General features: G+C 40.5%; 1 protein-coding gene across 1 annotated transcript in view; it reads right to left on the minus strand.

Annotated features, from left to right (window-relative positions):
- Positions 1-22,503, minus strand: part of TMEM181 (transmembrane protein 181) — a gene marked incomplete at its 5' end in the record, with an annotated part of 35,605 nt that overhangs the window by 12,522 nt on the left and 580 nt on the right. The window contains 6 exon segments of the mRNA XM_080342275.1: positions 49-129; positions 2,023-2,142; positions 3,113-3,231; positions 3,870-3,960; positions 5,252-5,307; positions 9,407-9,510. Coding sequence (XP_080198401.1) covers positions 49-129; positions 2,023-2,142; positions 3,113-3,231; positions 3,870-3,960; positions 5,252-5,307; positions 9,407-9,510 — 571 coding nt within the window.

Raw genomic sequence — 22,503 nt, forward strand, 5'->3', positions numbered from 1 at the left:
CCAGCTGCTTATATAATATACTCCAGTAAAACCAAAACAAAATCTTACCGTGACCATAAAAGTAAGAACTACGAAGACAAATCGGAACCATATTTCCACTTGTGAAAAAGTCGGATTGTAGGTTTTCCACTACAACAAAACAGAAGAAATCCAGCCCAATAAGCAACATTTTGACAGGGTACATATGAGATCAATAACTAGTATTTTTTGCAGATACTGGAAAGTTCTCTGGCTTCTCAAAATGTAAAGGTATAACTGAACTCCACCATGTCACCACGGAAAGACAAAGATAAATTCATACCCATAGGACTATCTGATGAAAAAGTAACCAAAGCAGTCTAATATCCTGCTTCTCTTTTACCCTGTCACTTTGTAACATACTCAGTGTGTTCTCATACATTATAGCATCCTACAGGACAAAAAGGATGTTCTTCACTGTTTTCAATTGAATGTCAATAATTGAGTCAATTCAGTGTGTTCTTCTTTATTACCAAGGTCAGATGCATAAATTCATTATGAGGAGGTCGATAAGGTCTGGTCATGCTTCCTGTAATACAATTATTTTCTTAAAGCTTATTCTCTTGTTTCAGAAGTGGAAGAAAGAAAATCAAGTAAGGGAAGAACAAATGACCTAACCAGAAATATAGAACTTTTTTCATAGGTTAAGGAGGAAAAGCTCTCTCTTCTCCTCTAATTATCAGAAGGTCACAAATATTAATTATAACATGTCAGTTTGCATGAACTCTGCTCTGTTGGCAATTTATCTCATACTAGGTAAGCTTCTCTTTTGAAGCCACTTCTGAAACATAAACTCCCTGTTAGAACACGAAGCTTTACCTTTCAATGTGTTAAATCTGTCAACCTCTGTCTTGTCTTTTTAAACTATAAACATAGAATGAAAATTATATCTAAAGAAACCCATTATACAACAGGCAATCTGTGATTTCAACTGAGACCATCATAAACCACTGTAATAATGAAATAAATTGGCAATTTTAGTCTCTGTGGGAAAGTAGGGCTTTGGGTTTGGGTTTTGTGTGCAAGTGTGCATTAAAGGAAGCCTGCAAAGCAAGATAATAAACAGTACAGCTATAAATGCTCCAACACTTCGTCCTTTTTGAAATTTGGAACTAAGCAAAGGGTTTGTGAGTTTGGGGTTTTTTCCCCCTTAGAGATTATTTTTAGTGATGTGCTTTATGCACTAGAATATTACAAACATTAATATTCAGGAAGTGTATTTAGTATGGGAAAACCACTTGCTTTACACTAAGATTTTTGCTTGCTACTTGCCCTGACATACTGAATGTTGCATATAGGTAGAATATACCATAGTAACCTATATTATAAATTTGGTTCAGTTCCATACGCTCCAAATGCAGATGTTTCTAATTTCTTCCTGGAGCCAATCAGCACACACTGATGATGTAACTGTTTTATAAGCAATCTTTAGCACTATGAACTGAGTTAGTTGTTTCACTAGGTATTATTTTAGTGAATTATTTTATTAGCCTGTTTATTTTAGCTGAATAAGCTTTTTTCTCTTCCACATAAGCACAGTAAAATAAAATTAAAAAATAATAAAAATCTTCATTTTTCTTTCTAGTCCATGCTTTGTAAAGCCCAGAGAAATCTTGCTAATTCAGATACACCTCCTGGAAAGTCTGAAAAAGATACCATGCTTTAGAAAGGCAACACGTCTACAAGCAAATGCAGAAAACTGGATGTTCTAGTCTAGCTTGCATACTGTTAAAACTATCTACCGAGAATTAGACTAAATTTATCTCTTCCAGAAAACAGCATTACTGGTTCTGTAGGAAAAATCTTTGAGTTAAAAAAAATGGTCTAGACCCTTAATAACAGCAAATGCTATAATAATTCTGACATTAGTAGTGACAGAAAAATTAATTATGCTGCATCTTTATTTTTATCTTCAAACATGGGATAACTTTCTTATTTCTGGTAAAGGAGACTTCTACAGCATTAGCAATTAGAGATTTCTTTAGTATAAAACCTTATACTCACTGTGAAAGTAATATTGTGGATGTTGTACGTTAACTTATTTAGATCTTCAAAGCTAACAAATATGTTGTACTGAGTGTAGTTCAGGTAGCCAAGGTGAGCAACAATGATTTCACTGCATTTCTGTGAACACATACAGTGAAAAACAGTATGTAAATCCTTCAATTTATTGCAGAATATGCACTGTTAGTATAGGTTGGAGAATTTGTTTCTAAATGACCAGATATCGATGATATTTATTACATGCCTTACCAATCTGACTGAACTGATAAACAAGGCTAGCTTTTCACTTAACTTGTTGAAAACAACTGCTTGCAGCACCAGGAAGGATTTGAATAACTGTCAGTCAAGCTCTAGGTCATTCGATTGTGAGATGGGGCTATTTTGTACTAACTCATTTCTAAAAGTTAACAGGAAGAAAGAGAAAACCCAAGCATATTGCTCTTGGCTGTGTGTAATTAAATCTAACGGAACACCATTCATTAATTTCTGCAGATTTCATACATTTGTGTGTATATAAAAAGAAAACACTATATGCTTATCACAAAAAACTTTAGCTATGCCCTTCCTTCAGGACTTGCATCCAAGAAAGCTGTTTTAGATGTCTCTAAGCCTAAAAATTTCAGTTAAAATTAAACATTTCTTCACAGGTGACAAGAAATGTCGCTTTTTCAGAACACAGATGCCAGCTGATTTCAACCAGACTCTCTGCTAGGTGTTACAGGAGAATTTTTCTCTCCTCTAGAGCACTATATACAGCCTTCTACCACAATATTCCATTCTTCAGTCTGTTACATCTGTTTAGGTGACTACGCAGGACACACTGCTTTGCTGGCAAAGACCTAGCAAGAAAGAGGGATTTTTAAGGGGTAATAGGCACAAGTCATAGAAGTAAGCAGAAAGAAATAGATAGGTAGGTATCTTGCTCAGCATTACTAGCTGGCTTGCAATTATAAATAAGAATATGCTCCAGAGTCTTTCCTGAGACGTGCTTAACAGACATATGCTTCTGATTTGCAATGTAATGTAACATGCACACAAATAATTTAAAGAAAATGTACTACATCAGAGTTTTGTTTAAGCAACCACATACTTGTGCACAACTGAGTAATCTCGTCCGATTGTGAACTTGATTATTAACATATGGTGTGCTTCCATCCTTTACCACTCCAAGTACTTTGACTGTCATAGTAACATTCTTTTTGAGAGATACTGGAATTAAAAAAGAAAACTTTAAGCTATTGCCACATGCAGAAATGAAATGTCAAATAGAGTTCCAAATATAGTTTAAAACACATATGATATCCAATGATTACATAAAGTTTTTCAGTTATACTTTACTGGAGTAGAGGTTCAGTACATCAAAGAAAAAAAAAATTAAAAAAAACAATGCAAAACAAACAAACAAAAAAACAAACAAACAACCAACAACCACTTTTTATTTATATACCTTGGCAGTAAGTCACAAATGCCTTGTACTGAATCTTGGCAAATAAATACAGTATTTCTTACATATTTACAGGGAAGTTTTCTTGAAAAATTAATATCATCACAATCTACACATATAATTCCCCCCCCAAATGAAGGGAGACACAGATTTTCTAAATACTAACACTTTCACAGAAATTACACACAACTTATCCCATATACCTGTTGCTTTCAGTTCTCAAGATTAGTGCTGTCCATGTCTTTACTGGGGGGCAGGGAGTGGAGAGGGAGAAACTGTTTCAGAGGAAAAACCCACTAAACATAGCCAGAAAGCCACAGGATCATGTACGTGACAGATTAAATTTAAGACATAATACACAGATTGCTATAGCAGTTTCCTGAGAATTAGGTAAGATTCTCACCATCCTGCTGATCCAACTCAACTACACAGGTCAGCCACAGCTGCTGATTGTAAGTAGACAGTGGTGGCGAACTCAAATTAAAAGGCTTCAGCTGTAAAAAAACCCACAAGGTTAGCTACTATTCTGTTACATGATATATCAGTATCTACAATTATGAAAAGCATGTTAGTTACATTTGTGACAATATTTTGGGGAACAGATTTAACATGTGCTGCTCTGTGAACAGTATGATAAGCAGCTCAAATATAAGTCTTCCAGAGAAGTAGCTTAAACAGCACACGTATTTTGCACAGCACTGAAGTGAGGAAAGATATGAACTTAAATAGGAAAGATATGTTCTTAAAGCACATAAAAGCAGCAGCAATAAAACAAAAAAGTTCCAATATGAAAACCAAAATCCTGAGACCTAGCCTGAAAATGAAGTAATTTCTAGCACTTTACATCAAAAGTCAGTTTTGTGACCCCTCATCTGCTACATAGTTTTAAACCTGTTCAACTACAATTATGAAAACAACTATTTTTCCACTAGGTTTTCTAAAAATCCCACATTCATTACAAAAGCATAGAAGGTATCATTAACAGATAAAACCTACATGCAGGAAATACTTTTCTCATTTGATATAAAAATAAGCTTTACATAATACAGTACCAATCCAAACCTATATAGGTGACTAACAGACCAAAAAAATAAACGTTTCAATGTATTTAAAGAAAATTTACTTTAAAAAATCAAAACAAACCAACAAAATCTTTTTACCACTTTTGCAAAAATTACTTTAGGTAGTAGGTTGACAGTGAAGAGCTAGACAGAAATAAAAATACAAGAACTGAGAACCAAAATATGAAAACTTTCAAGAAAATGAATGTGAAGGTTCATGTTAGGAAGCCAGATCCCATGGCTTGGTCATATGGCCATGAACAATTAGCATGAAAATAAATATTCCTTCCCAGCTGATAGAAAGGAAGATCACAAGAGGGATATAATTAACTGCCACTGGGATCATTGGTTTTCAGTTTGTGCTCTCAATTTCTATTTCTAGGCTCCCTACAAGAATCTCCAACATGAACTCACCAGGGAATCCTATCAACACTCTAGTGTTACTTTATCAGAAATTACTGTGCAGAAACACCACAGAATTCCCTGCCTTCCTGCTCACAAAAGTAAGAGGCTAGAAATTGCTGCTGAGTGACTCATGAAATAACACAGTGGTAGTTCAATACTGCACGTTCAATTTCAAACTGGAAAACACCATGTGGCCAAGATGTTTTCCAGTAAAAATCTAAATACTTTAACAAATTTGGGGGAAGCAGGGGAATGCTTTAACATTATTGATATCAAATAAAGCCATTCATGTAATCCAGCTATATTAATTAACTCTTACCTTTAGGCTGTTATTTATGTCAGTTCTTGCTACAGAAGTTTCAATTACATTAGGACCTACACCATATATCAAAAAGAAGAAAGAAAACAATATTGAAGTATGTGTATTAGTGATAAGTAACGACATAATTACAGGATTTAAAAAACCTGTCCAAAATACCTCCCTGTAAAGCAGGTAAATACTATCCCACTTTTCAGATGTTTAAGCTGAAGGATAAATCACTTAGACATTTCAACAAAATTAATAAACTTGGCCGGAAGCCAAGTTGTTCCTTTAAGCCTCTCTGCCATAGTATTTCTAGGCATGATTAAATAGGAAGTAAATTATAAATAAAGAACTCCATGTCAGGAGTCCTGCACGTGTACTCTAAACCAGTACAACAAACCACACAGTATTTTTCCCAAGCTAAGCTGTACACTGCAGCCATGAAAGTACTCAGCTACAGAAAAAGTTAGCTAAGCACCAGTGGCACTGTTGTTACAGCATCTTGAAACTCAGCAAGGGCTGCAAAAACTACTTGAAAAAAACAGCTTATTTAATTGCACTGTAAAGCTTCTATAGCCAAAGTGCTACCATTACCTGATTTACACGGCATCCATAATGCACTGCACTCAAGGCTCAGATATCAGAGCAAATACATCCCATTGTATTTGAGTGCATGACGCTAATACTTTTTTACGTACATATAGTGTACCTGCTTGTACAGTCACAATAACAGTACTTTCTGGCTAGTGCTGGATTTTCAGCACAGTGGTCTATTTAAGCCAAGATATCCTCATGTTTGTTTAGGAACAGTTCTCAGTCTACTCAGATCAGGCCCCTCCTTTTCTATAGAAATCTGGGGCTATAATATATTGTGTATATCACCACATAAACAAACATAATTCCCATAAACATAATTGTTCTATAAACAATTTCTCCTAAAACAGACAATCCATTTAATCAATGGAGTTTCATGTCCAATTATAGTGGGAAACGTTCAGCTTGCTACTAGACTTTTCAGGCAACCATTCCTCCAATCATTCTGGATACAGACACACACACTTAACATGTACTGATCAATGGCATCCATCCACTCACACCCTACCTCTAGTTCTGTATGCAATAAACGGGAAGCAATAAAGTCATAATTTCTGTTACAAGAGACCTCCAGAGGCCATCTAGTCTACCCTCTTGTTTAATTCAGGTTGTTCAGGGCTGCGTCAAATCAAGTCTTAAACACTTCCAAGGACAGAGACTTCCAGAACCTCCCTGGGCAGCCTGCTCAGGTATTTAACCACCCTTATGATAAGAAAAAAAATCCTAATATCTAACTGGAATTTCTTGTGTTCCAGCTTGTGTCTGTTGCCTCTGACCCCATCACCATGCACCTCTGAGAAGAGTCTAGCCCCATCTTGTGTGTATCCCCAGATAAAGTAGTTGTAGACAGCAGTAAGTTTCCCCTTGGCCGCCTTAGGTATGCAAGAGCACGTGATACTGGGGAAAAGAGGAATGCATGCATGTATGTACATACACAAAAGTATGGACTCATGCATGCACATGTTCATACACAAAGGGACTAAACCAGAAAAATGAAAGGGAAGAGTAGCAAAAGGTCTATATCTACACACTGAGGTGTGAACAAACACAGAAGTGATGTACAGCAGATACGGACAGAGGCACATGTAAACACACGCTGTTTCAGTATTGAAAATCTATGCAAGAAAAGCAGTTTTTTCTCAGACCATGGACTTCAAAATTACTACAGAGAAACAATGGAAAAGAAGGAAGTTTATAAATGAACAACATGGGATCATTCTGTGCAAGAAGCATTTTACATTAACTGTCATGACAGATCTAAACATGCAGCATTGCTTGGGCTTCTGTAACCACTCTAATTACAATATTAACCATCTTACAGACTCTAAGTGTAAAAATGAAGACTTTCATGCATCACACTGAAAGCTTCATATTAGAATTACAGTTCAACTTGACTAACAGCCACCCACTATAAAGTCAGTTCTGCACCATTGAACATAAAAAGAAGGCAGGCACAGGTACAGAAATGAGCTCTGCATCTTTTATTTCCCTTACCCTTGCCTTACCCCAAAGATTACATAGACCCATTGAGAAAAGGGAAAGAAAGTGAGTGTAACTTGGGGAAAAAAAAAATCTGCATCTATCTTGAGTTACAAGAACTGAAGAGAGCAAAAGCCACTTCAGATTTAACTGCCTTGTTTTCTCTGACGAGAAGCAACACTTCTGCTAGACTTGACGAACTGCATATAGAGATGCTGAGTATGGGCAATGGCATATTCAAGTAGCACAGAAAATATGGATGTATCTTTTTATTTACTTAGTGGGTTTGGTGAATTTTGCTCAGGCTGCACCCTTTGATGAGGGAGTACCCTGTTGTTAGTGCCCCTCCCTCTGTTCACAGGAAGCACCAAGCTGTCAACAAAAGCCATGAAAAACATCACAGTGAGTGTTCAGTGAGTCTCCTCCCAAGGTAAACAAGCATTCTTTAACAAATAATTAAGTTATAATAATGAATTATGTTCAGGTTTTGTCAACAAAACTATCCAGCAAACAAATCTTACAAGGACAAGAATCCCACAGCTGTACCAGTTCCTGAAGGGCATCACAGGAGAGTCCAAAGACCCCAGCAGGGTACAGAGGACCAAGCATTTCTTAGAGCAGCCAAGTCTACTGGGCCCAAGGCAACTACATCATCAGACCACTCTCCACGCAGACACAATACAAAACACAAACACAGCTCTCTTTCAGATTCTGCTACTGATTAAGAATGAAATGTTCAGTTTTCCAGGAGCACTGCTTTTTGCCTAGTCTCATGTAAAACAACTTTCTTGAACTTCCTGCAACTTGGCAGTATAAATACAGAACTACAGATAAAGTTCACATTTTAGGCCAAATGACACTAAATTACATAATACCACAGTAAGTGTATTTACATGGTATTTTAGTGGGCAAATAATGCCCTTCAGCATCCTTACACAAGTCATAGGAACAACAGTGGTTAGCCTTTGTGAACTGAAAGTCTGTTTGGACCTTAGGCTGCTGCAATAAATCAAACAGCAGGAAAGAAGGTTTTATTTCACAGACAGATTTTATTATTTAATGCTATTATGAAGAATGTACTGCCTACAGGGCACAAAAAGCCCAAACAGCTGCCTTCATTAACCCACTCTTCTTTCCAAGGCAGGCAGGAGTGGATGAGTCTCAGGCCTGGGCAGCCTGTCTTCTAAAGGAAGTGAAGGACAGGGCACAGGTAGAGACAGCCCAACAGACAGGTCAGGAGGTGTCAGAGAGTGGTGCAGAAGAACATGCTGGGTGACACGGAAATAAGCCCTAAAGTGGGGGGAAGTGGTAACATCCACAAATAATTCTTACATGAGTGGCAGGTTGCTTATTAAGTACAAGTCCCTCCCTCTCCCTGTCATTTCTGTGTTGACAAAGCTATCCTGACAGCAGAGTATTAGCTTATTAACACTGCAGTGACAGCACACTGACTTCTTTTACAAGTACGTTTTAGACATGGAAAAGTTCTCTGTCATGAAAAAGAGAGCTCCCACACTTTCCATCTGCCTCACGCCACTCTGCATCTTTGTCACCCAGGCTTCTACAAATCTCTGATTTCCAGGATAAGCATCCAGGCACTAAGCGCTTAGCCTCCCAGATCACATCATGGCTCCCACAAAGGTCTTTGAAACTGGAGACCTAAGCTCATATATGTTCAACAACATAAATTCATATTTCTACATTACTAAAATATTTTATATATCTCTGACACTTATCATGCAAGAAGGCTTTACAAACAGTTATTAATTTCCTCACAGGAAATTAAGTACTAACACCACCATTTTACAGATTGAAATACAAAGAAAATTAATGTACCTATCTGCTGAAAAATAACATTACAGTGAAACTGATTTTGGTTTACTCACTCTTCCCTGCAGAGCATCTGCAAATAGCAAATCTGTGTAAGTAGTACTCCTATGAAAAAATGAGATGGAAGAAACATTCCCCCATCCCTGTCAAAAGTAATGCTTCCTCAGACATCTCAGGGGCCGCAGGCTCATTAGCACTTAAATACATCTGTAAATTCCAACACATTTAGATAAAGCATAGAAAAACTTTTAAAGACAGCATCCTTACCTGCTATTCCTATGAAGACTGTCAGACCAAAACAAACAAAGAACACTACAAAGACCAGGACAAAATGCCGTTTGGACAGTGTATATAATCGCATCGGTGCCAGCCTGCAGGAAGCAAAAGAGAGCACAGAATCAGCTGTCCGTCATATTTCTAAAGGAGAGAAATAAACAGATCCCATTCATTCCTCCACAAAGACAAAATTAAATCAAACTCATGGTAACGTGTAACACTAAGAAAAAAAAAAAAAAATACTGCTTTATAAAGCAAGGATAACTAATAGGAATTACCAGACATATGCATGTGCATGCACATGCACACCTGCACCCCAAAACTGAATTTTGCCCATTCTTCTTATGCTAGGATTTTCTACTGTACTAAGACTTGAGTGAGAGAAAGCATTTGTTAACTCAGAGGGAGACAAAGATACATTTTTTTAGTTCGTAAGTTAATAATTTAAACATCCGAGATACCGTGTCTGCTGCAATAACAGCTTAACCTAAAAGGACTGACATCACTAACACCTCAGTTACCTGCATAGGATCTCGATAAGTTTTCTACCCTCTCTATATATATTTCACCCCTGCAGGATCATCCCTAACAAGCAGCAAGGCAGAATTCCAGATCTGATAGATGTGCATGCTCGGGCATATTCTTGTGCATTCTTGTCTGAGCTCCACCAAAGCTTGGGAATTAGAAACCTGAACTTAAGTTTATTAGCCACTTAAATACAAATACACATAAAAGCAATGACATCTCTTCCACAGCTGGTTGGTAGTTATCATCAGATTAAAGACAAAACTGAGGGGAAAGAAGTACTGAAAGGACTAATAGTGTTCTCTTGGAAACAGGTGATTTCCAGACCTGTTAGCTTAAGGGAAATATGACCAAAGAATTAACCCTACATAACAAATCCCTCCTTTACCTTCCTTCTTCTTAAATGCATAGTTCAGAAAAGAACAAATTCGCTGTGTTTCAGAATACATCCAACATTTATTTTTGAGATATGTCAGAACTGAGTGACCATATAGTTGATTTTCTGCAGCTGTACCATTAGGCATGAACATAGAAAGCTGTACTGTTTATACAGGAAAGCTGTAGGACTGTGGGGACAGAGGGAGGTTTGTTTTCTGATAAAATTGTAGGAGCACCATCATGGAAAGAAATGAAAGCATAAGACTTCAATGACAGCGTTCCCTTTCAGCTGGAAATAAAACTCACCCATTCTCTCCAAATGAGATACTACAAAAATAATTCCATTATTTCTTTACTGTTAAGTTTTAAAGATCCAAATCTTAATTTAACTCAAAAAGATTGTAGGGAGGTGAAGAAAAACCCAAGTAATGAGAATTCCAAACAACTAACTGTAAATGCTACAAGTTTGCACAAACTGGCTCTATAGGACTCCAGGGACAGCAGCTGCAAACACAGTGTAACTTCCCTTGCTACATGCCATATCCTGAGCAAATACCCCACACCAGTCTAGCATAGCTGATTGTACAAGCAAAAAAAATGTATACAAAATTATTATGGTCATAAATAGCAACAGATCAGATCTCAGCCACAGAGATCATCATAAAGACCAATAAGATTTGTCACAGACAAACAAGATTTTAAGTTGATTTTGAAAAATGCCGATTAATATAATCATTTCAAACTAGGCCATGTCTGTACAACTTTTGCAGGGATATACCTACAGTATTTTCCTTAAGTCAGTGTCTTAACACCTCATCCTTCATGCACTTCAACCACTTGAAAGCTACTACATCTGTACCAGTACTAAACTAACTAACTAAGGTGCATTTTCCTTACTGTTCCAAGGGCTCTTTCAGTTCCATAGATGACCTGGTATTCCTTGTCTGCCTAAGAACATCATGCATGGGATATTATCTTGAGATGCCAAAATACTAACCTTAACAAGAAAATTCTTGGTATGTAAAAATGGTACATGAAATGTTTATATGCCTAAATTATTTATAAGGGTTCAAGTGGATACCAAATTCTTCATGGAAGAGCATCCACTGAGGACTATTCAGTACACAGAAACCAGGTCTGGATGGGAAAGTCCATGGATCAAGAATAGCTGAAGACTGGAAGAGTATTGGATCTACACAGAAAAGTATCACGTATGCTCGTGCTGCTCTTAAGAGCTTACATCTGGGCATCCACCTTACAGCTACTGTCTGATGCAGGATACTTCTAACTTGCCATGCATATTCTTGGTTCTTTTGATAAGCTTCCTGTTTTCCAAGTTTTCATCGATATTTTAAAGTGCGTCATGTGAACATGAAAAGCAGCTTCATCTCCACAGTCCTTCCAGAAAAGTCACTGGAATTCACCCAGCCAACACTGACAGCATTACAGCTATTAGCAATTATCACCTAGGTTTACTCACACACCAGAGGAAATATGCACTTGGCGAGCTTTCAAAGAAACACGTTCCAGACATAGGTTCATTTTTTTATTCCAACTCCTCTCCAGGTGGTGCAACACCTAGTAGTCAAAATGGGTATGTATACACCTACCAAAGAACAGGCACGCTACATTTAACAAAGAGAGAAGCCCAGAGAGAGGAGGGACACACCATGTTTTTTCTCTTCTTTCATACTGATGCTCCTGAAGTCACATTTAAGCCACTTACTGTATGCGCTACTTCACAGGTCAGTGAGGCAACTTGCACATTTTTTGTAAGAGCAAATGTAAGAACTCAGGCAAATCTTAACTACATTTATCATGACAGTAAGCAATTTATAGCATTACTATCAGACGATGTATTCTTCATTGCTCCTCGCTGCAATAACAGAATTTCTTTGTGTGGTTTAAGTGTCCAATTTCAACCTATTACCAACTGACATACAAAGCAGATAAAATGGTCTTCCCATCTGTACATTGTTTAACATCTGCCTTTTAAAAAGAGATTATATAAAATTTATGAATATACATAACTGCAAGTTGATTATCTCCCACTAACAGCTTCTTTCTTACATCTGAAAGGTCTAATAAAGAACGAAATGTTTGAAAGGCATTTATGGGAAAATTGAAAAAGGTTCCTCACTCTGGAAGCCCTTGTTTAAACGAGTAAAGAGCTGTGCCTTGCTTTACCAATGGAAGATGCTTTAACCAGCCCAGACATGGCAGTCAGAAGCCCAAGAGCAGCCATCCAAGCATCTGCAGGTTTCTCAGGCAGCTTTTACCACCTGTACTGTGTTTTATCCTCAGAGAGAAACTAAATATTTCATAATTAAATTGGATATGTCTGAAACTAACTGCAAAGGAGCAGAAAGCAATGAGATACAGAGAAATATTATACTTAGACATCTCAAATAGTACTAAAAACTAAACTGCACTAATGCAATCTGTGCTAGAGTGAACTATGGAAATACACAGCTGTAACAACTGCAGTCTTTCAGTAGCCATTCATATGTGAGATGTAAAGGTAGGTCACATTTGCTCTTTGAGTAAAATTATGGCTCAAATGGTTAAGCAAAATATTTCTCAGGCTACTCCTCATCCTCAAATTATTTCTGATGCCTTCACAAAAGAGTCTTTACTAGAGATAAGGACTATCATGAAAAACAGAGCCTTTCGTGCAACAGTCTTCACTTAAGACCCTCACTTTACAGATGGAAAGGCTGTGACAAAAGCAAGATTAAGCAGTAGGTAGCACAGAACTGATATTTAAGTCAGAAATAACTCACTTTTAGGCACAGTAGTTTTCCTGGCATACAAGCTTCAACATCTCTGCCTCCTATTTTAGGCTCACTCCCAAATAAAACCATCAAAACCACTTTGATTTAAATGATTATATATGCTACCTACATTCATAGTACTGGGTCTATCTGTACATACTGTGCTTTCTCACAGTTTAAAGACATTATTTGCTTCGGTGTCCCTCAGGAGACCTTCAATTCCTCCTTGCAGATGTACTCCACCATGGTTAATAACTAATGAGGCAGCACATGACTACATAAGATGCATACAACTAATATTAACAGTACTACCTAGCACTGACAGTTTACCGTGACTCTGCTAAACAGCTTTTTTTTAGTGTCTTGTTGGTTGTGTTCACTGAAGTCTGAATTATTAGTCATGACTGTGGTTGTGTCCATGCAGAGGCATATCCGGGAAAACAAGTTTTTCTTTTTCCTTAACAGACAAGATCTGAGAGCGGAGATACAGGGGAATTTATTCAACACATAGGAGAAAAAAACTGCAGCGGTCCTCTACAGAACTGGGTAGTTACTGTCAGGTTTCTGACTGGCAAACCGTAGCCTCAGAGACACTAACTCAACCCTCGTTGATCTTATTTCCTTAATGAGAATTAACGTGTATAAGCTGAATTACAAGATCCAGGGCTTAACCATGGAAAAGCTTCAATCACCGCGCCCGGCCAGGGAAGGCACTTCTCCCGCCCGCCCCGGCCCCAACCACAACCCCACAAGCCCGTCCCGCTCCCAGCTGCCTCGGGGTGGTGCGCGGCCCCCCGAGAGCTGGCAGACGGCGCCGGCAGCCGGGATGGCGGCAGCTGCCGGTTCCTCCCCGCGGGCACAGTCCCTGCCGGCCGTTTAACGGTCGCTTCCGCGGCCAGCACCCGAACGCGAGGGCAGACCCGCGAGCCGACACCACCGCCCCCCGACACGCGCGAGAGTCCCCGCCATCCACCGAGCCCCGACCACCCCGCTCCTCCCCCGCCCACCACTCACGGCTCCATCCCGGCGCCGCATGCGCAATACAGGCACCTCCCGCCCCGCCCTCCCCCGGCAGCCGCCGCCGCCGCCGTGGCACAACGGCAAGCGGGGCCTCCCGGCGGCTTCCGCGTGCGTCACCCGGCCGCCACGCGACTCTGCAGACGTCACGGCAGCCCCCGCTGTTTGTCCACCGCGAGGCCGAAGGGCGACGCTGCTGGCAGGGGCGGCGGCGCTACGGCGAGCCGGAGGGGACACGGGGCCGCGCTCTGCGGCGCCCTGCCGAGAGGGGAGGCTGGCGGCCCCGTCTTTGAGCAGTGCCGGCGTTCGATGCCTGGCCCGCAGCCCAGCTGCAGCCGCCGCTCTTTCACAGCGAGAGCCGCCGGGGCGGGCACGGGGCGCAATCACGGGCAGCGGGAAGGCAGCTCAGGTCGGGCGGTGAGCTTCGGCGCTTTGAAGCGGCACCGTCGCTTTGGTGAGCAGGCCTTGAGCCCAGGCGTACGCCTTGTCCTCCCCCGCTGGGCACTGGGGAGCCGAAATACATCATTTTGTCGGGGCAACAGCAGCGTTTCCCACGTTCCCAGTGTCCTTTTCCGGCTTGTGTTGGAGTGGTAGCAGCCACGTTCATCAGAAGGAAATGGAAACGTATAAGCAGAGAGTACATAAGACAGAGAAGTGGTTGTGAAGCCAATTTAAGCCTGTCCATTACAGGTGTAAGGACTGACGTGTCTTACCCATGCTGAAGCTGTGCGCCTTTACTACCCGTTACAGACAGCCTTCCGCTCTGCAAATAACACTTTTTCCGGCCTGATCAAATGGCAATGGCTTTATCAACGGAATGAAAACGCCGTTGCTGCAGCCACCTGCGTGTAGCTTTGTGGTATTCAAGAGGTGCAATTTATGCATCATGTTTACAGATAACTTAGTCAGCTCATGAGCGCTGGAAGTTAAATCCTAGGAGTAAGCTACTGCTTTAAACATGCTACATAATAAAAATCTCCAGATCAGACCACCTAACTCTGTTTTATTCTTGCACAAATGTTGAAATAAAGTGGGATTTTTTTTCTGCCGTCCTATTACATATCCTGCAGTTGGGCAACAAGGAGTGTCAACAAACACATTGGGTAGAGATTATGAGAATAAGGCAAGTTTAGGGGTTTTGCCAAGTTATTTTTTGTAGTCATTTTTGATGGCTCTAATATTTGTTTATAAAAAGCCAGCACGGCAGTTACTTAAGCATCTGGGCATACTTGGTGTCTCGTCTAGGATAAAATTCAGGGTCAGTTCCCAGCTTTGGTGTTTGTCATATACATACAGGAGAGCTATCACAGGATGACCCCAGAAATATTTAGATAGACCGGTCAGCATATAATTTAAGAATTATCTCTTCAGCAATCAAATACTTCCATTAAAAGCTTACTTAGATGGTAAGATGGTTTTATTGCAGTGACTTTTCAAAGGTACTTAACATTAATAATATTATTCATTTCATTCAATTGCCCTACGGGTAATTCATGTCATTACTGGTGACCTGTGTTACTCCACTAAATCCAAAGGGAACATGCCAGGAATTAATTCAGTCATTGATACTGGTATTTATCCCATCAGTTAGATCTGTGATTTACAGCACTGCTGATCATTTAGTAATCTCATAAAGAAGCTGTCTTGAGAAATGCATAGTACCAAATGATGAAGGAAAGGTATTTATAAATTTTAAATCAAGAAGAATAGCTACTGTAGGGCAGAAGATAAAGCTCTGAGTGATCAGGACAACCTGACAAACTGTATCTGCTCAGGAACAGGTTAGCACTGCCAAGCCACAGCTGGAAGTCATCAGGTCACAGGTGACTATCACATACGGTGTATAGCTTTCACCACACTTCAGGCTTCTCCAAAACGTTCTCCCTGGCCAGAAAATGACAAAATGGGGCTTACGGCATCTGTGACCATTTCCAGTATTCTGAGAAATGCAGTTGCAGCGTTGCAATTGCTGCTGTTTATGTGCGCACATCTAAACTATTTGGACAACTGCTCCAATCCTTCTGGCACTCTGGTGTCTCACAATATGATTGAATTTATTCTCCTTGTACTCTACCAAAACAAAAACAGGCAGGAAGCTGAAACACAAAGAGACTGAGCCTTGCCAAAAGTCACTTGGCAACCAGTGTGTATGGCAGAGCTTGAAATCCAGCTCATTGAATTACCTGTGGGACCACATTTCTTTTTGCCATCTACCAGCTTTCAAAAGGCTGTGAATATACTGTAAACACATAGGTTGCACCCTCTAAGTCTTGTGAAAATAATAGCATTGAGTCTACAAACTAAACATTTGGAGAAGAGGCACTGTGAAAGCCCCCTCCATCCACAAACACAGTCACAGTCTCATTCTGCTCCTCACAAGAAGGTGCCTCAGTGCCTTGTCTGACCTGCTCAGGGGTGAAATAGTGCAGGAAGCTGCTGTCTGCCTCATCTATTGTAGAAACTGGACAGCGTATGGTGAATGAGGCTGGCAAGGAGAGGCAGACTGATCTATGAATAAACAGGCTGCATACTAGCTCAGGCAGGATTCTGCTTTCAATGAACTCCTTAACACTAACACTATAGTTTTATGACCAGTTTATACTCATACCTACAACGTTAGTGACAGAAGAAGAAACCTAGCCCTTCTATAGCGTTTTGATGTTTTGCCAGCACAAATGTTAGTTCAGTTGAGTGGTGAACAAGATAATGGCAATGGTCTGAGTTAAAAGTCACTCCGAAAAAAAAAAAAAAAAAAAAGGTGTTCAGCTGGATCAGTTGCTCAAGTCACTGTGCAGCTACATGAATATTTGTTGGCAGATGAAACAGAAACATTTAACTAGGGAAAGGAGAGTTAGGTGGCTTCTTCCAGCTGCACAGCCCGCTTATGGAAGCTTAAAGCAATCACAAAGCTACAGTGTTAGTCTCCTACTCCTCCTGGTTCTGTTTCAAGCCTTCTAGCCCTGGCTGTGTAGGGTGTCATTCAGGTTTTTCCCCCAGTTGCTGGGACCCAGCAGTGAGCCCTGGAACAAGAAGAGAGAGGTTTGAAGAGGCCATTGAAGGTCCTGCTTGGATCTAGACTAGAAGCAGCATGAACCTTCAGGGAATTTGACTGCAATTCTCCAGCAAGGTCCTGCTGACCTCATGGCTTCTCACAGACTTGCACTTTGAGCACTTGGAAAAGATTTTAAGAAGGTAGGAAGAAGGGTATGCTTATCACAGCAGCCCTCTCTGGCACACTTCGAGTTTCTTCTCTGAAGCACACAGGCACTAGAGTTTCTCTAAGAAAAAATGAACAGCTTCTCTTCATTGCTGAATCAAATAATGTGTTATTCTCTGGTCTTTTTGCCAAAGCACTAGAAGCACTGTGAATGAACTTTTCCCACATGTTTTGAAGACTAGTTATGTTTTAAGGAACTTGAAACAGAATACGAGATACTGAGAAATTAAGAATACAAATTTCATGTATACTTACCTCTTCTGTTACCTGTATAAGCAACATCAAGCATTAATTAAAGCTGTAAGTTAAATAATATATTTCATGATGTCCTGTATATAGTCTTTTCTTTTCAGGTACAAAATGTCATATTATTGCATGATAGGAGTTTAAAATATATCCCTTGTTTAAAATAGGGTGGATTATATGTCACTTACCTTAATCTCTCGGTATTATTACTAAATTCAGTGTCAACACCATTCTTCCCTGTATAAGCTGATTGCTCAGTGGGATATGTTCATTAACCTAGAAACTGATTTTTCAAGAATACCTAGTTGTTACTTACACTTCTGCAGGTCTGATGTCAGATCACAGTTTGGCCACCCTCCTCCTCTCTCCTGTCTATCAGTCAGGTAGGCACTTTAATTGCTTGCTTTCCTATCAAAATGTTTTCAGCATGCTGAACTCATTGATGTGAGCCAGGGGATAGAGTTATGAAACCTCCACTGAAATAACTGTCAGCTGATTGCAAGGCCTGGTGTCTTTGGTAAGCTTTGTGTATCACACTGACAACATATTGAAGAGATAGAAATGTAGATGTTTTATTAGCATTGGCACTAAGATCTTTTGGTACCAATAGTTTACTTAAAATTGCCTAGTGCAGTGGAGGGAGACGTTGGCTGCCAGCCCTCCATCAGCTCTCCCTGCCCTGCCATCCCGGCCAGGAGCTGTGCTGGGGAGGAGGGAACATATTGGAGTGGGAGGGAGAGACATCAGAGAACAAATTGTTCATTCAAGTGGCTTGTTGGGAGCACTTTTTTCAGGGATATAGATTAGAATAATAATCCAGGAGGCTGGAGAGCTGTGCAGAGAAGAACCTGATGACATTTAGCAATGGCAAGTGTAGGGTCCTGTATCTGTGGAGGTATAATCCCAGGCACCAAAATAGGTTAGGGGTTTACCTGCTGGAAAGCAGCGATGCAGAGAGGGACCCTGGAGCCGTGGTGGACAACAGATTGACCATGAGCCAGCACTGTGCCCTTGTGGCCAAGAAGGCTAACAGCATCTTGGAGTGCATTAGGAAGAGTGTGACCAGCAGGTCGAGGGAGGTTCTCCTCCCCCTCTACTCTGCCCTGGTGAGGCCACATCTGGAGTACTGTGTCCAGTTCTCGGATCCCCAGTTTAAGGAGGACATGGAACTACTGGAGGGAGTCCAGCAGTGGGCTACAAAGATGATTAGGGGTCTGGAGCATCTTTCTTATGGAGAAGGCTGAGAGGGGATCTTATCAATGCTTATAAATATCTGAAGGGTGGGTGTCAAGAGAATGAGACTAGATTCTTTTCAGTGGTGCCCAGTGATAGGATGAGGGACAACAGGCACGGACTGAAGCATAGACAGTTCCATCTAAACATGAGGGGAAACTTCTTTACTTTGAGGGTGCCAGAGCACTGGAACAGGCTGCCCAGAGAGGCTGTGGAGTCTCCTTCTCTGGAGACATTCAAAACCCGCCTGGACACGCTCCTGTGCAACGTGTTCTGGTGAACCTGGTTTAGCAGGTGGGTTGGACTAGATGATCTCCAGAGGTCCCTTCCAACACCAACCATTCTGTGATTCTGTAAAGTTGCTGTGATAATACAAGGGCTGATACACTTTGCTGCAGTCTCCAGGACTGATGGGAGAGCTTAACACTTTTCTCTTCTGCTTTCCCTGAGCTTACCTACTGCACTAAGCATCTTGAGGTGTACCACAGAGTGATCTTAGGTGTACTAAGTCCAGACCAACTTTGTATTGGTGTTACCAATGAGGTTATTTAATATTGTGCTCATTGGTCTGTCAATATAAATCTCTTTTACAAGCACACCATGAAGTGCCATGTCTGCCTAAGGAAAAGGCTAACCTTGACAGATGGTGTTAATCGATGTGCTGAGCCATGTCTGTCCCTGCCCCCTCCATCTTCTCCCAGATGATGGGTGAAGTAGCACTTGCTTATGGGAAATACACCAGAAGGAACAATTTAGAGACTATTATTCACAGCTGTTAGGCAGAAACAAACTCACTAACATGGACACCCCTTCATTTCTATAGTGTGGATGAGTGCCCTGGGGCTCTGTGGAGTGAGGATGGTGTAGCTTGAGATGGCTGAGGAGCCTGCCACCCATAGTTGTCTCCCCTGGCCAAAGAGCAGGCTGCTCACAGACAGCTGAACCACATGTTCAAGAGCACTGTTATTTAAAGGAAACCACCACCAAAAGATGTCATTAAACTGGGACACCCTCGGAGTGGAAATGACTCAGCCAACCGTGCAGTGAGGGCACATCAGCCATCTCTGAGCTATGTCATCCCCTCACACTGAATTCCCTGTCACTGAGAATGAGCACCTACAGTGCAGCATACTGCAAGCATCCCTCAGTCAAGACAAGCTATTCCCCTACCAGTCACAAAGAGACTTGGTGTTTTTCCATTTCTATATCAGTTCTGCTCCAAAGCTTTCCAGTTTTGAGTTTCCCCGTTGGAACTCCAAGAAAGATGTCCTTATAGATATCAGGAGTGACACTGCTGCAGCCTTTTCTTTTTTTTTTTTTTTTCTAGCAAATATTGATTAGTTGAAAACTCATGCCCCCTCTCCGTACCACTTAATGGACCAGACTGCTCCATTTCTGAAGAGGTGATGGAAACCACCAGCTGATGGCCAAATGGCTTTGCTCAACCAGCAGGAGGGGAGAGTTGAGGCTGACAGTGGTTGACAGCTGCACATTTGTGAAGACAGTGTGATAGAGGAAAAAAATCATGCTTTTATATGTTTTACCATCACTTAATTTTGTTAGTCTGGTATATTACTTGTGTTCAGCAACCAGATTATTTTAGAGAACCTCCCTGAGTTGAAGACACAGCATGCTGCATTTCCTTGGTATCAAATTTCCAAAATTCCTTCTGACATCACAGCAGTAAGTATCTCCATTACATCCCTGAGTGTGCTCATTTATAACCTGACCAAATGTACTGAATAAAACATAGAAAGAAGAGGATGAAATATGTAATTCTCCTTCCCATAAGTGAGAGTTGGTAGTAAAAAGAATGCATGATAGCATCAAGAAATAAAGACTGGACACTCTCCTCCTTGCCAGGAATCTGAAAAGCAGATGCCATTGCTACATCTGTCAGTGACACTAAAGGGAAACATTAGAATGGCAGATATGAAGCGGCAGTAACAGTAAACTTGTTCTATGCTAGGTCACTTAGGTTAAGATCTTGGGAATGGAGAGAAGTACTAGCATGATTTCTGAGTCACGAAACTTTATTTCCTTGCCAAGAGCCCAATATTACTCCATTTCATTCCAGACAACCTGTGTCTGATACCTCTCGGGGATACTCTCATTGAAGAAAGGGCACTCTAGCACTCACTCAAGCTCATTTGATTCGGTAGATAGTATCTTTTCAATACAGAAAGTCTCTCCATATACACTTTTAGTCATAAAAATGAGTTAATGACAATTTATCACAGAGAGCTTGAGTTTCTTCTGAAAAAAAAAAGCTGAACAAATGCCTCTCCCAAAGCTTATCTCTCTCCCCTCTTTCGCCATTTCAGTGCCAATATTCACCGTCGTGCTGCCAGTGCACAGAGGTACATTTCTATCGCCCCTTTTCACCTCCCATGGTTTCTCACACCATGTTCAGGTACAAGGAGCCACTGTTTAATGAGCAAGATGGTGGTTATGTTAAATTCTGCCAAGCTGTCAGGCAGTGTTTCCAAACTCCGTGACTCTCCGTAGTCTTTGCTACAGTGAACAATGAGACAAATTCAATCTAATGGGCCACATGCCACATCATTGGGGAAGACAGACACAGGGTAATGAAGTCAAATGATCTAAGCAGGAAAATCGGGGCACTGCACAAACCAACTGAAGTACTTATGCTCAGATTCATAGTAAATTAAAGCTGGAAGAGACCTCACAAGATACCTAATCCTTCTGTCTCAGGAGAGTATCTGTCAGGTCTGTGTCTTTCTTGGCATACGTTTGTCAAAAGTTTTTAAAGATCTCCCATGCTGGAGATGCTACAGTCTCCCTGGATAATCCTTTCTATAGTGTTTTACCATCCTTCCCACTCAAATATCTTTTCTTAATGTCTAGTGTGAACTTTTCTTGCTCAAATTAATATTATTCAGTAATCTTTTGTCCAAGATAAACATGACGTTTATCTTCACAGAAACTCCTATTCCTCCACCTTGGCTGTTTCTTCTTTTGGGTGAACAAGCCCAAATTTTTCTCACGGTTGTATTCTAGGCCTTTGATTGTCCATCTCTCTGTCCTTAGGCACTCTTCCACTGGCAGACCCTTGAAACGTGGTGCCCAACACACAACACAGCTCCAGCTAAGGTCTGGAGTGGTGGCTAAGGTTTAATTCTCACATCTTGTGAACTGTGCTCCTATTTTACACCCTGAATTACATTTGTGTTTTTCACATGACACGTATAAAACATAATGACACATATAAAACATTTGCCTTTATACAATGACATGTATAAAATAATGTCATTATTAAAATAGCGTATTTTATAAAGCATTCTCATTTCCATACCCTTTTTTTACAAAAACATTATATAACTGTTCATTCCCCAACCTGTATTTGGGTGGCTGCGTGTTATTTTCTGTGTAGTTTCTGGCATTTTTTTCTCCTGATTTTCATTCTACTTTTCAGACCCTTTCTCCAACAATAATAATAATTCTAAAAATCCTTTAATTTATAACCCAGTTCTCCAATACCTTTAGAGTCCTTCCTAGCCTCATGTAATCTCAAAACATTAACGCTCTCCAGCCATCACTGGTCATTCATGGAAACAGAAGTCAAGGCCAGACACAGAAGAAACATGGGTGCAGTCTGTTCAGCACAACTGTCCCTTTTGACCTCAGCCATTGCCACTCTCTCTGGTTTCCTAGCCAGTTTTGTAACTATTCCAGGA

Source organism: Nesoenas mayeri, assembly GCF_963082525.1.
Source record: "Nesoenas mayeri genome assembly, chromosome: 3".
Classification (NCBI taxonomy): domain Eukaryota; kingdom Metazoa; phylum Chordata; class Aves; order Columbiformes; family Columbidae; genus Nesoenas; species Nesoenas mayeri.